At 37.3% G+C, this 12,638-nt stretch overlaps 1 protein-coding gene across 1 annotated transcript; it reads left to right on the top strand.

The window, feature by feature from the left end:
• Positions 1-213: 213 nt before the first annotated feature.
• On the top strand, positions 214-11,242 carry LOC132162604 (Protein kinase superfamily protein). Its single transcript, XM_059572876.2, has 11 exons — positions 214-1,277; positions 1,887-2,017; positions 2,551-2,592; positions 2,706-2,814; positions 7,207-7,285; positions 7,371-7,667; positions 8,428-8,540; positions 9,677-9,784; positions 9,863-9,925; positions 10,057-10,224; positions 10,672-11,242. Exons 1-11 carry the CDS (start codon positions 795-797, stop codon positions 10,807-10,809), a joined length of 1,731 nt encoding a protein of 576 aa, XP_059428859.1. The 5' UTR covers positions 214-794; the 3' UTR covers positions 10,810-11,242.
• Positions 11,243-12,638: the final 1,396 nt, after the last annotated feature.

The following is a 12,638-nucleotide window of genomic DNA, read 5'->3' as shown; positions in this document are numbered from 1 at the left end:
AATCCAATATATATATATATAATCCTTTGTTTAGTTTTTTGGGATCAATAAGGACAGGCTGGAAGGATCCAAAACCCAACCCCACTTCCATAGTTCCATTATTATTAGAGAAGAACAGAGACAGCCTCTAATAAAGTTGATATTTTCCCACACAAACAAACACAAGTAGCAAGAAAATAAAAAGCTTTCATAAAGCAAAAAAAAAAAAAAAAAAAAAAAAAAAGGAGGCTTGGGTTTGTTTCTTTTCTTTTTCTTTTCTTCTTTCCTTGTTGCCTCTGCCAAGCATCTTTTGCTCACTTTTTCCCCACCCTTTTTTCCCTCTTTCTCCCTCTGTGGTCTCAGAATTTTTACTGGGTTTTTCTTGGTTTAGTTTTCTACCACCATTTCCCTCCCCTGCTTCAGCTATATCTTGCGCTTCCTGTTTTGCTGGTGAGTCTTTATGGGCTTTCCCCTCTGGCATTGATTTGTTTGTTTAAGCAGAAAAGTTAATTTGCTTTTCTTATTAATTTTCCTTCCTGGGATTCTCTTTTTTCTTCTGGGTTTATTTTGGAATTTGATTTTCTGGGAGTTCGTGTGCTGATCCTTTCTTGGTTTTGTTGATCATATCCTGTGGCTTGAATAGAAAATTCTCTTCCGGTTTTTGGAGCTTCGAATTCCTCAATCTGGTTTCCCAGATTTTCACTTCTTCTGGTTTAAATTTATGTACTTTTTACTGTTCATTTCCTGGTCACAAAGTTTGAAATTTTGTTGATTTCTTGGCAATTCTTGTGCTCTATTTATTGGTTTCCGATTCCATGGGACTCTGTCATGGAAAACCCATTGAAAACCCAGAAACCAAACCCGATAACCCGATAATTCCCGGCGATAACGAGCCGTTGCCGCGTTCCCAGGCCGGCAAGACCTCAAACTTTCCCTTCTACAGCCCAAGTCCCCTGCCCAGTCTTTTCAAGAACTCTCCCGCCAACTCGAGCGTGAGTTCGACTCCTTTGCGCCTTTTCAAGCGCCCATTTCCTCCTCCTTCTCCAGCAAAGCACATTCGTGCATTGCTTGCCCGAAGGCACGGTTCCGTTAAGCCGAATGAGGCCTCAATCCCTGAAGGAAATGAATGTGAGGTTGCGTTGGATAAGAATTTCGGGTTCTTGAAGCAATTTGTAGCGCATTATGAGCTTGGAGAAGAGGTGGGGCGAGGCCATTTCGGTTATACTTGCTCGGCCAAGGGGAAAAAAGGGAGCTTGAAGGGGCAGGATGTGGCTGTCAAGGTTATCCCGAAATCGAAGGTCTGTTTTTTTTGTGACTTTGCTCTTCTTTCATCTTCTCCATGCGACTCTTTTTATTTGTTTAAGTAATGATGTTAAATGCAATGTCTTCATTGAATCCTTCTTGTTTTTGGGTGCTTATTTTTATCTATGGAAGAAGTTTGTTGAGAATTATTTGAAATTAATAACATGTTGGGACTGTTCTAAATTCTAACTCATGTAAATATTTGGTTTAAGTTGTTTCTGTTCTTCTGGTGGAATTTAAGTATAACATTGTAACTGATTGTAAGCATATCTCGAGACTAAATGCATTTTCATTAACAGTCTCATTTTGATCTGTCTTTTCATCTGTTGGGATTGTTGAGAGAGTATGGTGTGCAGTTTAGATATCATCTTTGAGAGTATGTTGTTTACTCCCCTGAGTTGTGTATCTAAGATATTTGTGCTTTGCATAATAGACTGTGTCTTTTCAGGTTGGAATGTCCTAAAAGAAGCAGTATCCAAATTTATGAAATTTTACACTTGACTATTATTGTGTTCATAACAATTATTGCTGTCCTATTGACTATGGACTGTGGAAACAAATGAATGACTGTTGCATTCTTATGAAAAGTGGTGATTTTATTGCAGATGACCACAGCAATTGCTATAGAGGATGTACGGAGAGAAGTAAAGATATTACGGGCACTAACAGGACATAAGAACCTAGTGCAGTTCTATGATGCCTATGAAGATGACGACAATGTTTATGTAGTGATGGAGTAAGTTCAGATTGTTTCGATTCTTCTTATAATATACCTTACACCGTTACAGTACCTTTCTCAGCCTTTTGGTTAAGAACAAATAAAATGGTCTACAATGGCCTATAATTGCCACACTGGGACATGAGTAAATTTATTTTAGTTTTTGGTTGCATGAGAAGTAAATGCCAAATATGTACATGTGGCAACCCTATATAGAGGTGACTGCCATGTAAATAATTCATACTTCTCAATTTGACTTATGTTCATAAACCGAATTATTGGGATACTGTTGCCAAGTTATCAATTTGTGCGTGATGCTTTCCATGAGAATAGAGATGGACTGGTTGAACAGTCTGATGATACTTGAGAAAAGGTTCGACCATTCTGTTGTATTGTAACCAGATAAAGTCGGTATTTCTTGGGATGCATGCTTATCAATTTTTATCCTTTTAACCTTTCTTGTTATACAATTTTGCTTTTTAAAATTGTCTTAAAGATACTAAATTGGTCTTTCAAGTTTATTATCCTCTTTTATATGTTACCTTCTTCAGGTTGTGCAAAGGAGGTGAACTGTTGGATAAGATACTTTCAAGGTAACCATATTCTTACAAGTTTCTTTGCTTTTATAAACATAAAGTGGGAATGATATGCCATCCCTTCCTGTTTTATGACATTTTGACTGGCTGAGTTTCCTTGTGTTCACTAGGGGTGGAAAATACTCGGAAGAAGATGCAAAAGTGGTTATGGTTCAGATTTTAAGTGTAGTTGCCTACTGTCACCTCCAAGGTGTGGTTCACCGTGACCTCAAGCCGGAGGTAATTGGCTCAAAAAGATTATCAAATAATTCTTCTGTCACTAAAATTCCCTGATAATATTTCCTCCATTAGAAGTTATTAAACCACCCTAAAATGAGGGAGGTAAAGAAAAGGAAAAAGAAAAGTTCTCTTCTTGAGAGGTTTCTCAGATACAGATGTTTCAACTTCCTTGTTTCGCTTCCTAGTCTTGTATGTCATCAAACATAGTGACACTACCTGATTACACCACTGAAAATTTCTTCAATTCCAGAACAGCTTTTGAATATATGTTTTCTTTTTCATTCTTTTAATTTTACCAAGTAGTACTTTTAACAATTACATCCACATCCTTCATGTTATTGTGGGTTTTCATCTAGTGTCTTAACATAAGAACTGCATGTGTAGTGATGCACTGCCCATCTTTGTGGTTTGCCTTATACTAGAAGAACATCTATAGTTCTTCTGTTGTCCAATATCTATATTTGGTTCTAGAAGCGTTGGTTTCCTGTTTCAGGAAGGCTCCTTTTGGATCTTTCTAAGGAAAAATAGTAGGAAATTGCTAAATGACTTCAGAAATTAGTGTCCTGCTTAAGCATTTCTGTACTTTTGTTTTAGTTTCCTCCACTATTTCCAACATCAGAGGGGATCGGAATTATGTTCTTGGAGACACTGACAGATTTGGGAATTGGGAATCATTTGAGACTCTGCATTCTTCAGAGTTAGGATTAAATTAAGAATGTTACTATGTAGAAGTTGGGGAACTACCAGCAATGATGTTCAGCAGAATATGATTTAAGAAAAACATTTGAATGGGCAGGAGATATCATATGTTGTTTTCCTTTTAAATTTCCTGGCAATAAATGTGGGGACCCTGTCATCAGGCTCCCCCCCCCAAACAAATAATTAAAAAATTGTGGATGAGAGTTTGCCATCAAACAGCATGGAGCCATGGACACAACTCCACTTGGTCGCTTGTTCCCTACCACCAAACCAATCGATTGACTAGACGAGGAAAGACCTCTAGTTGGAGAGGATATAGTTAAAAGGGCATTGCTGAAAGCAGACCTGGAGAAAGTAGTTTTCATGCAAGAAGTTAGCTGGAGGCAAAAATCAACGCGACTTGGTTGAAAGAAGAGGATCATTATACGAGTTTATTTTTCACTGCCTTGCCAACTCTCATAGGAGGAATAACTTTATCTTCAGTCTTAGCATTGATGGTTTGGAGACCTTCAATCAAGAGGTGATCAAAGATTCAATCATCCAGTATTATGAGAGTCTCTTTACAAAAATAGTCTAGTGGCAGCCCAAATTAGATGGATTGGAGTTTCCCTTGTTAGATGATGGAGAAGCAAATTGGTTGGAAAGACCGTTTCAAGAGGAAGTCCGTCAGTGGCTGCTTAGTATGGATGGTGATAAGGCACCATGGCCGGGTGGCTTCACTATTGCTTTCTTCCAATCGTGTTGGGAGATAGTAAAGGATGATCTTATGCGTGCTTTCCATCATTTTCATGAACACAAGTTGTTTGAAAAGAGCCTAAAATGCTACTTTCATCGTCCTTATTCCTAAAAAGATTGGGCAGTTGGAAGTAAGGGATTTCAGACCTATCAGCCTGGTAGATAGTGTCTACAAGATTTTGGCTAAGGTCCCTGCCTTTAGAAAGAAATAAGTGTTGGGTTTGCTCATTTCTAATAATCGTAGTGCTTTTATAGGACAGAGACAAATTTTAGATTCAATCCTTATTGTTAATGAATGTCTTGACAATAGACTGAAATCTGGAATTCCTAGTGTGTTGTGCAAACTAGACTTGGAAAATGCTTATGATCATGTCAGCTGGGAGTTCCTCTCCTATCTTCAAGGGTGCTATTGCTTTGGTTCAAAATGGAGGAAATGGCGCTTGTATCTCCATGGCCTGTTTCTCCATCTTGATTAACAGTAGTCTGCATGGTATTTTTGCAAGCTTTAGGGGCCTCCGTCAAGGGAACTTGCTATCGTCTCTTCTATTTGTGATTGTCATGGAGGCTCTTAGTAGGATGTTGTCTAGAGCTACGGTAGGGAGTTATTCATATGGATTCCAAATCAACCTCAATAACGCTACTCCTCTGGAGATCTATCATCTTCTTTTTGCAAATGACACTCATTATTTGTGATGTGAATTAAGACCATATTCATAATTTGGGGTATATTCTTTTGTGTTTTGAGGCTATTTTGGGTTTGAAGGTTAATCTTCGGAAATCAAAATCAGTTGTGGTGGGTCAAGCACCGCTTCAAGAAGAGTATATTACATTCTGAATTGTAGTATTTCTTCTCTGTAGTTGAAATATCTAGGTCTTCCATTGGACGCCTCTTTCAAGCCCAAAGCTATTTGGGACGGGTACTTGAAAAAATGGAAAGAAGATTGGCTAGTTGGAAGAAGATCTATTTTTCTTGAGGTGGTTGCCTAACTCTTACCAAGAGCACGCTTTTCAATTTACCTATGTACTTGTCCCATTTCCACTTACCAACCGGTATAGCTAGAAGATTGTAGTGTATTCAAAGGGATTTTCTTCGGGATGTTTTTGATGGAGAGCCTAAGCTCCATATGGTGAACTGTGGAAGACTGTTTGCTTCCCGGTTCCTAGATGAGAGTTGGGTGTGAAAAACCTCATGTTGATTAATAAAGCTTTCTTGGGTAAATTCCTTTGGAGATTCACTCAAGAAGAGGATTCCTTATTGAAGTAGGTTATTGTTGAGAAGTATGGGATCCAAAGAGGGGGCTGGTGCTCTGACGATACTCAAGCACCATATGGGGTGGGTGGAATATGAGGAATGGCTGGGGGATTTTCACCAACTTGGTCTCCTACAGAGTAGGAGATGGGTCTCGCCTTCATTTCTTGCAGAATGTATGGTGTGGAGAAGCAAATCTCAAGCCCCTATTCCCAGAACCTATTCCATCGCTCGTGACAAAGAGGCCCTAGTTTTGGATTAACTGGACGTTGTTGGCACTTATGTCCATTAGAAAATTTCCTCTTGTTGCATTCCTTGATCTTTTGTACTCTTCAAAAACCCATCCAAGAGAGATAGATAAAATGTTGTGGACCCCAGGAGGTAATCGTGTGTTTGATGCGAAGAGCTTTTACTTTTCACTACAGTATGGAGAGTCTTGTCTTTTTCCTTGGAAGAGAGATTGGAAGGTGAAGGCTCCACCCCTCGTATTGCTTTCTTCACTTGGATGACAACTTTGGCCAAAATCCTCACAATTGATTATCTTAGGAGGCGGGGTCTTACCCCATCTCCTCATCCATTGTGAGTTTACTAGCGAGGTCTGTCACTTGGTTTTAATCTTATTTGGAGTCTTGTGGGTCATGCCTAGCAATATCCTAGAGCTACTTCACTATTGGAAGACACAAGGTCGGGGTCAATCCAAAGAGGCCATATGAAAAGTTATGCTTTGTTTACTAATGTGGAGCATTTGGAAAGAAAGAAATCGGTGTCTTTTTTAGGACCGCTAGTCTAACGTTGTACAATTAAAATCCTCCTTCTTGAGAGCTCTTGTAGATTGGGTTGTAACTTTTGTTTCTAATGTCTCTTCCTCTAATCTTGTAGATTTTGTTAACTTTCTAAATTTTCGACCCCATTAGGGTCGTGGCTTCTTTTGTTTACTTTTCGTAGCTTTGCTTCTCCTCTTAGTAAAAATTATTGTTCAAAAAAAAAGTTGGATCAGAGTGGGTGTTTAAGCTCAAGCGTCGTGCGGTCAAATTGGATGATCACCTTATGAATAGGCTATCTAACAGAAGTATGGTATTTCTTGTCAATTTTTTTCTCTTGTAAATCACCTAAAAAATCACCATTAGTAAAGCTGCAAATGTTGTCCATATGGACTAATTCATTACTTTATATATGATTCAGTAATCGGTGCACCAAGAGAAAATACATGAAGAACTTGAGCTGAAACCAGGAAGGGATGTGTTGCGTGGACAGTTAAAGCTTCCTCTTATAGTTTGAATCTGGTTATAGCCTTTAAAATTGGGAAGGAATATGATATTGATTTTTTGTTCCTTTATTCTAACTAGAGTTACGCTGGGGCTTTCCCTTGATTGGATGTATTAATGTCACTCCTTAAGAGACGTATCACAATTTCAGATTTGACACCCAGTACACCTCTGAAACGAGGATATATCTTTTTCCCACTATCACTTAGGGAAGCCAGAAGATGGGAAGAACGCTTCCCAGACCGCACCCATTCATGTCTTGGATATATCTATTTGGTTATTTATATTTTGTTGTATCAATGGCTAGATCAACTAATTGGCATGAGTCTTTAAACTGTTTGTTGTTTATTTAATGATATGGCATGTGAATATTTTCCATTTAATATATCTGTACATTTCAGTATTGTAAATCCTCTTCTCTGAATGCGTTTCTTTCTGCTTCAGAATTTTCTTTTTACATCTACGGATGAAAATTCCCCGCTTAAAGCCATTGATTTTGGACTCTCTGACTATGTGAAGCCAGGTCAGGACTACTACCTAAGATTTACTTCTCTCTGATTAGTTATGAAAAGTGGGGGTTGTGGACTGATAATTAGAAGTTTCTGCAGATGAGAGGTTGAACGATATTGTAGGAAGTGCCTATTATGTAGCTCCTGAAGTTTTACATAGATCATATGGAACAGAAGGTGACATGTGGAGTATTGGTGTAATTGCTTATATTCTTTTATGTGGAAGCCGACCCTTTTGGGCCCGGACAGAATCCGGCATCTTCCGAGCTGTACTCAAGGCAGATCCAAGCTTTGATGAAGCCCCTTGGCCTTCCTTGTCCGCTGATGCAATAGACTTTGTGAAGAGGTTGTTGAACAAGGATTATCGTAAGAGATTAACTGCTGCACAGGCTCTAAGTAAGTTTCTGAAGCTATTTAATTTGCTATCATGATTCAATTATTACAGGACAACCAGTAGGCAGGTGCCATGCTGCATGTTTGATGTAAATAAAACTTACACATGTATGCTAACAACCTAAATTAGACGGATGTAGGGGAAAATTTCATATGTTAGAATGGTGAAGCCACTTCCCTTCTCTTATCAAATATAAAGATTCCTATGGGTACCTATGTTAAAAGGAGTCCATAATTGTAACTCCAGTGGTGAACTTGAATCAACTACACAGGCTGCCTTAAATTATGATAGGGTTGAAAACCAATTGCTTTTTATACCTTATATTTTATGCTTTTCTTTGTCTTATAGCTAAGTTTTATTGTAGAAATTGGATTTCCTGCTATCTAATGCTTTCTGTTGGTCTTGAGGTTTAACAATCATTACAGGGAATTATAATAGTTGCTAGGATTTCAGATTAATAATTTTGTACAAGTCTTCTTCAAGGAAAAATTGCATATAATGTGTAATTGTTTAAAGTTCTGGACTCTGCCGCTGGTATATAAAAAATGAAATCATATTGGAAAGTCACTTTCATAGTTTCTCCTTCAAGTTTGTCCCTGGTGAATCAATTGAATAACTAAGGGGACATGGGAAGGCAGTTACCTTGAGCGTACTTCTTCCACATACCTCAGCTCCCCATATCTTAGGTGCTGTGCAGTTATTTTCTTACTCAATGGTATTGTTTTAAACTAAAAATTGCTCACAGCCCAAATTTTTGTCTAGGTCATCCATGGCTGGCCAATCAGCAGGATGTCAAGATACCATTGGATATGATAGTGTTTAAGCTGGTTAAAGCTTACGTATGCTCATCTTCTCTACGCAAATCAGCATTGGGGGTATGTATTCATATTTAGAGGGTTTTTTTTTTTTTTCCTTTGTTCTCTCTTTTTCCTTTTTGTTTCATTGTATGCCTTAGATTTGACTGCAGAGAAGTCTTTCCAATCTAGCAATCTAGTGGTTTCTACAGTTATTGTGTGATTATTTTGCTTTTAGATTCTTTTTCTTTGCTCAAAACCTTCCAATCGAAGCCAACCCATTTGTAATAATTCTAAAAGAGCGGACCTTGAGTACTGGTATGTTAAGGCTGACTAAAATGAACATGCCAGCCTGTATATATTATAAGCTATATGAGAACTATTAAATGTAAAAAGTGAAGGTACTTGCTGGTTTTAAAACCAATTCATTAACCATATGGTTGGACTTGAGGTTAGGCCACCTAAAAGTTCCTGCTTGGCCAACCTGTTTATTTTCCGACTGCAATCCCCCTCCCCAAAAAAGAGACCCGGATGAAAAACCAAAAAAAGAAAAGAAAAGCCTGAGAGATGTCTTAGATCTGGCAATGGATTGATCAAAATAATTAATCCCTTCTTCCTTTTTCACTTTCTTTCTTTTTTTTTTTTTTTTCGTTTGGCATTATCTTACTTTGAATCTATTATTTATCAGATTTGACAGTAAGTATGATTTTGATCTGCTACCAGAAATACTTAACAGGAAGCTCTAAAATCAGCTCAAGAAACCCGAACTTACCAGTCTGTTTATCTTGTAAGCTTGAAGCTTCTAAGGTTCTTCAGAATAAAACAGTAATATGTTTTAATTGGTAGGTCGAATCAATTTAATATAAGGTTGGACAGGAACACCTAACATACTTCTGTCCTCCCAGACCATTAATTTTCTGAGCAATATGGACAGACCAGCCCCCCACCCCTTCCTACCTCCTTCCTTTCGTAAAGAAAAAAAGGGGGTAGAGAAAGGAATCCAGAAAAGATAATGAAAAAGGAAAAATAAAAACATATCTAGCCAGAGCAAAATTGAGTAGAATTCATCTGGAATTTGTATGTAAATTGTATAGTTACCATAGAAGCCATGAATAGTGGTAGTACTGTTTGCTAAATTGTCTTAATTATACCATCTTTAATGTGAATGTCGGATGCTTTGTGATCAGTAATTGTGTGAAGTTTTGCCATTGTGACAGGCTCTTGCAAAGACATTGACTGTAGCTCAGCTAGCTTATCTGAAGGAACAATTCACACAATTAGGGCCTAATAAAAGTGGATTTATCTCTATGCAGAACTTTAAGACGGTCAGCTCTTTTCTTAATTGTAACCTTTCTTACTTTAATTTTCTCTGGAGCCATTATAAATATCAGTGGATTTAGCAGGGCGTGATAAAGAACTCCACTGATGCAATGAAGGATTCACGGGCCCTAGATTATGCCAACATGGTAATTCTTCTAATAGTCATATTTCTGTTTGTTATAACTGATTGTCTTATTTTTAAGAAACAGAAAATTTACTTGATAGAAAAATGTAAATATAAGAGTGGCATCTGATTCTCTACTCATGCATGTTGCAGATTGCTACTATTCAATACAGAAAATTGGATTTTGAAGAATTTTGTGCGGCTGCCATAAGCGTGCATCAACTGGAAGGAACGGAGAGTTGGGAACAACATGCAAGGCTTGCCTATGAGCTGTTTGAGAAGGATGGGAACAGGCCGATTATGATAGAGGAACTTGCCTCGGTACTCTCTCTCTCTCTCTTTGATGCATTTTGCTAGTAGAGAAATGCTACATGAACTTTCTCTTTTACACTCTCAAGGGCTTACTCCCTAAGGTGGCAGTTGTCATGTCAGTTTTCCTCTACAACATTTTTTAATCTCATTTGCTTACTCTCTTTCTACAACTGCCATGTTCGGGGGTAAGCACTAAGGAGGGTAAAAGAGGGAGTTGCGAGTATATATTACATAACCATATACTTATCAAAAAAAAAAAAATTACATAACCATATTTATAAGTATATCAAGGTTTTAGAGTAGGGATTTTTTGTTTATGGCTCTACTTGATAACCACATTGATTTTTTATTCAGACATTTTTCAATTTCTCAGCAACCAAACATAGTGCTTAAAACTAAGAAACATGCTTCTCTCCAAATGGATCACAGGACTAATTTTGTTCGACTCTTTCCCAGGAACTTGGACTGAGCCCATCCGTACCCGTTCATGTGGTTCTCCAGGACTGGATAAGACACTCAGATGGGAAACTTAGTTTCTTGGGTTTTGTCAGACTTCTCCATGGGGTTTCTTCACGCTCATTTCAAAAGGCTTGAATTTGAATCAGGCTACACAAGTAATTTTCGTCGTCCTTCTCACTTTTGTTGGCCTTAAATGTAGCAAGGGGGCTATCTGCAAGCCGAATTCAAAGAGCTGCCATATGCGAGCCAGTGTTGTCTTAGAAGAGTGGTGGATGCTGCAAACCATGAAATTACAGGAGCTGTTGAATTTGATGCTGGTGAGACCATAGGCAGCATGTTGTCATATCATTTTTTTTTCCCAACTTATATAAGCCTTTTTTTTTTTTTTTGGTTAAATGATTGGTGCTGTTGAAATTTAGAGAATTGTACAGATGAGGGTAGATTTAAGAATGTACTTAGGATTAGCAGACTGCTTAAAACTGAGGTGAGTTTTGTTATCTTTAGGGTTTATCCCCCATGTACCCACTGCACTTAATTTCCTAATAAAATCTTCATGTAATTTACTTCAGCTCTTGGAGTAACCATGTCATTTTTTTTATGGTTATAGTTGGGTGGAAAGAAAGAGAGTATTGCATATGGATCCTTGGGTTTTTAACTGATATCTGAGGACAAATGAAAGCAACTCTTGTGGTAGTGCGTGCATTAAGATTTTGTTTGGCCATGTGATTTTGCAAGTTAAAAGTGTGATTTTAAACAATATCGCGAAAAAGTGTATCATTTTAAAAAAATTGTAGTTTGAAAACTTGGAACAATTTGTGTTTCCAACTCCCAGGTAATGAATTTAAAGGTGAAATTATGTTTTTAAAGGTCAAATTACTATTCAAACGAGCTAAAAAGTGGCTAAGGTTTAACCCCATGGAAAGGGGGATTTAAGAGGATTGAAGTCAAGTACTTATTCATTGAAGATAATCACTTAAATTTATGTTTTTAAGATTTTGCAGACAAATATTATATATATTATACACGAGAAGAATAAAACTCAGAATGCTGATATGCATTTTTATTGGAGTGGATCTTCTCCGATGAGACAAAGGCTCTCGAATAATGTTAGAAGAAAGTTAATGGTAATTTTAAAAGTTACATCACCTTTATTTATAAAGGGAAATAAAAATCCTATTTTTAACCTTATCTTTTAGTACACATGCGGCTCTTGATTTTTTTCCTATAAGTTGCATTGTAATCACCGTCCATCTAAAGGTTCTACTTTAACACTAGCTACAAACAATATAATTCAATTTAAATCCCTTCACATGTTGTATCAATAAATCCTATGTAAAGAGAATATCCGATGGGAAGCCCTCATGGATGATTTTGTTGAAGTCAATTGGGATGCAGCTGTGGATAAATATTTATAAAAGAAAAATTGGTATTGGTGTTATAGTTAGAAATAGTATGGGAGAGGTGTTGGTAACTTTGTCAGCGCCAAAAGATTATATCATTGTGCCCGATATTGCAGAGGCTATGTCTACTTTAAGGGCCACTCAATTTTGTCACGAGTTAGGTTTTTATAGGGTGATTTTGGAGACACTCTTTAAGTACTGCAAGCATTACGAAATGATGGTAGAAACTAAAGTCGCTATGGTTATATTATTGAGGAGGCTCGTGGAGTTCTAAGGAAATTGCAAAAATGGAAGATTAATCGTGACAAGCGACATTTAAATGATGCAGTCCATTGTCTAGCAAATGAAACTTTATCCTTTAGCGTGGAGAATGATCTTATTGAGGAAATTTCGCATTGTATCTATGATATCATCTCTGTAAAGTGTTATGTTGAAATTGTTATTAATTTTAGATACAGTCGATTTCTTTAAAAAAAAAATAATAATAATAATTAATCCTATGGAAAGAAGATTTATGAGAGGTAATGTTAGTATATTATTATGGTAAGACTAATGCTATATACT

The sequence above is a fragment of the Corylus avellana genome, chromosome 10 (assembly GCF_965113065.1).
Source record: "Corylus avellana chromosome 10, dhCorAvel1.hap1.2, whole genome shotgun sequence".
NCBI lineage: Eukaryota > Viridiplantae > Streptophyta > Magnoliopsida > Fagales > Betulaceae > Corylus > Corylus avellana.
Note: the sequence above shows the minus strand (reverse complement) of the source record. Positions and strands in the feature narration are given on the sequence as shown.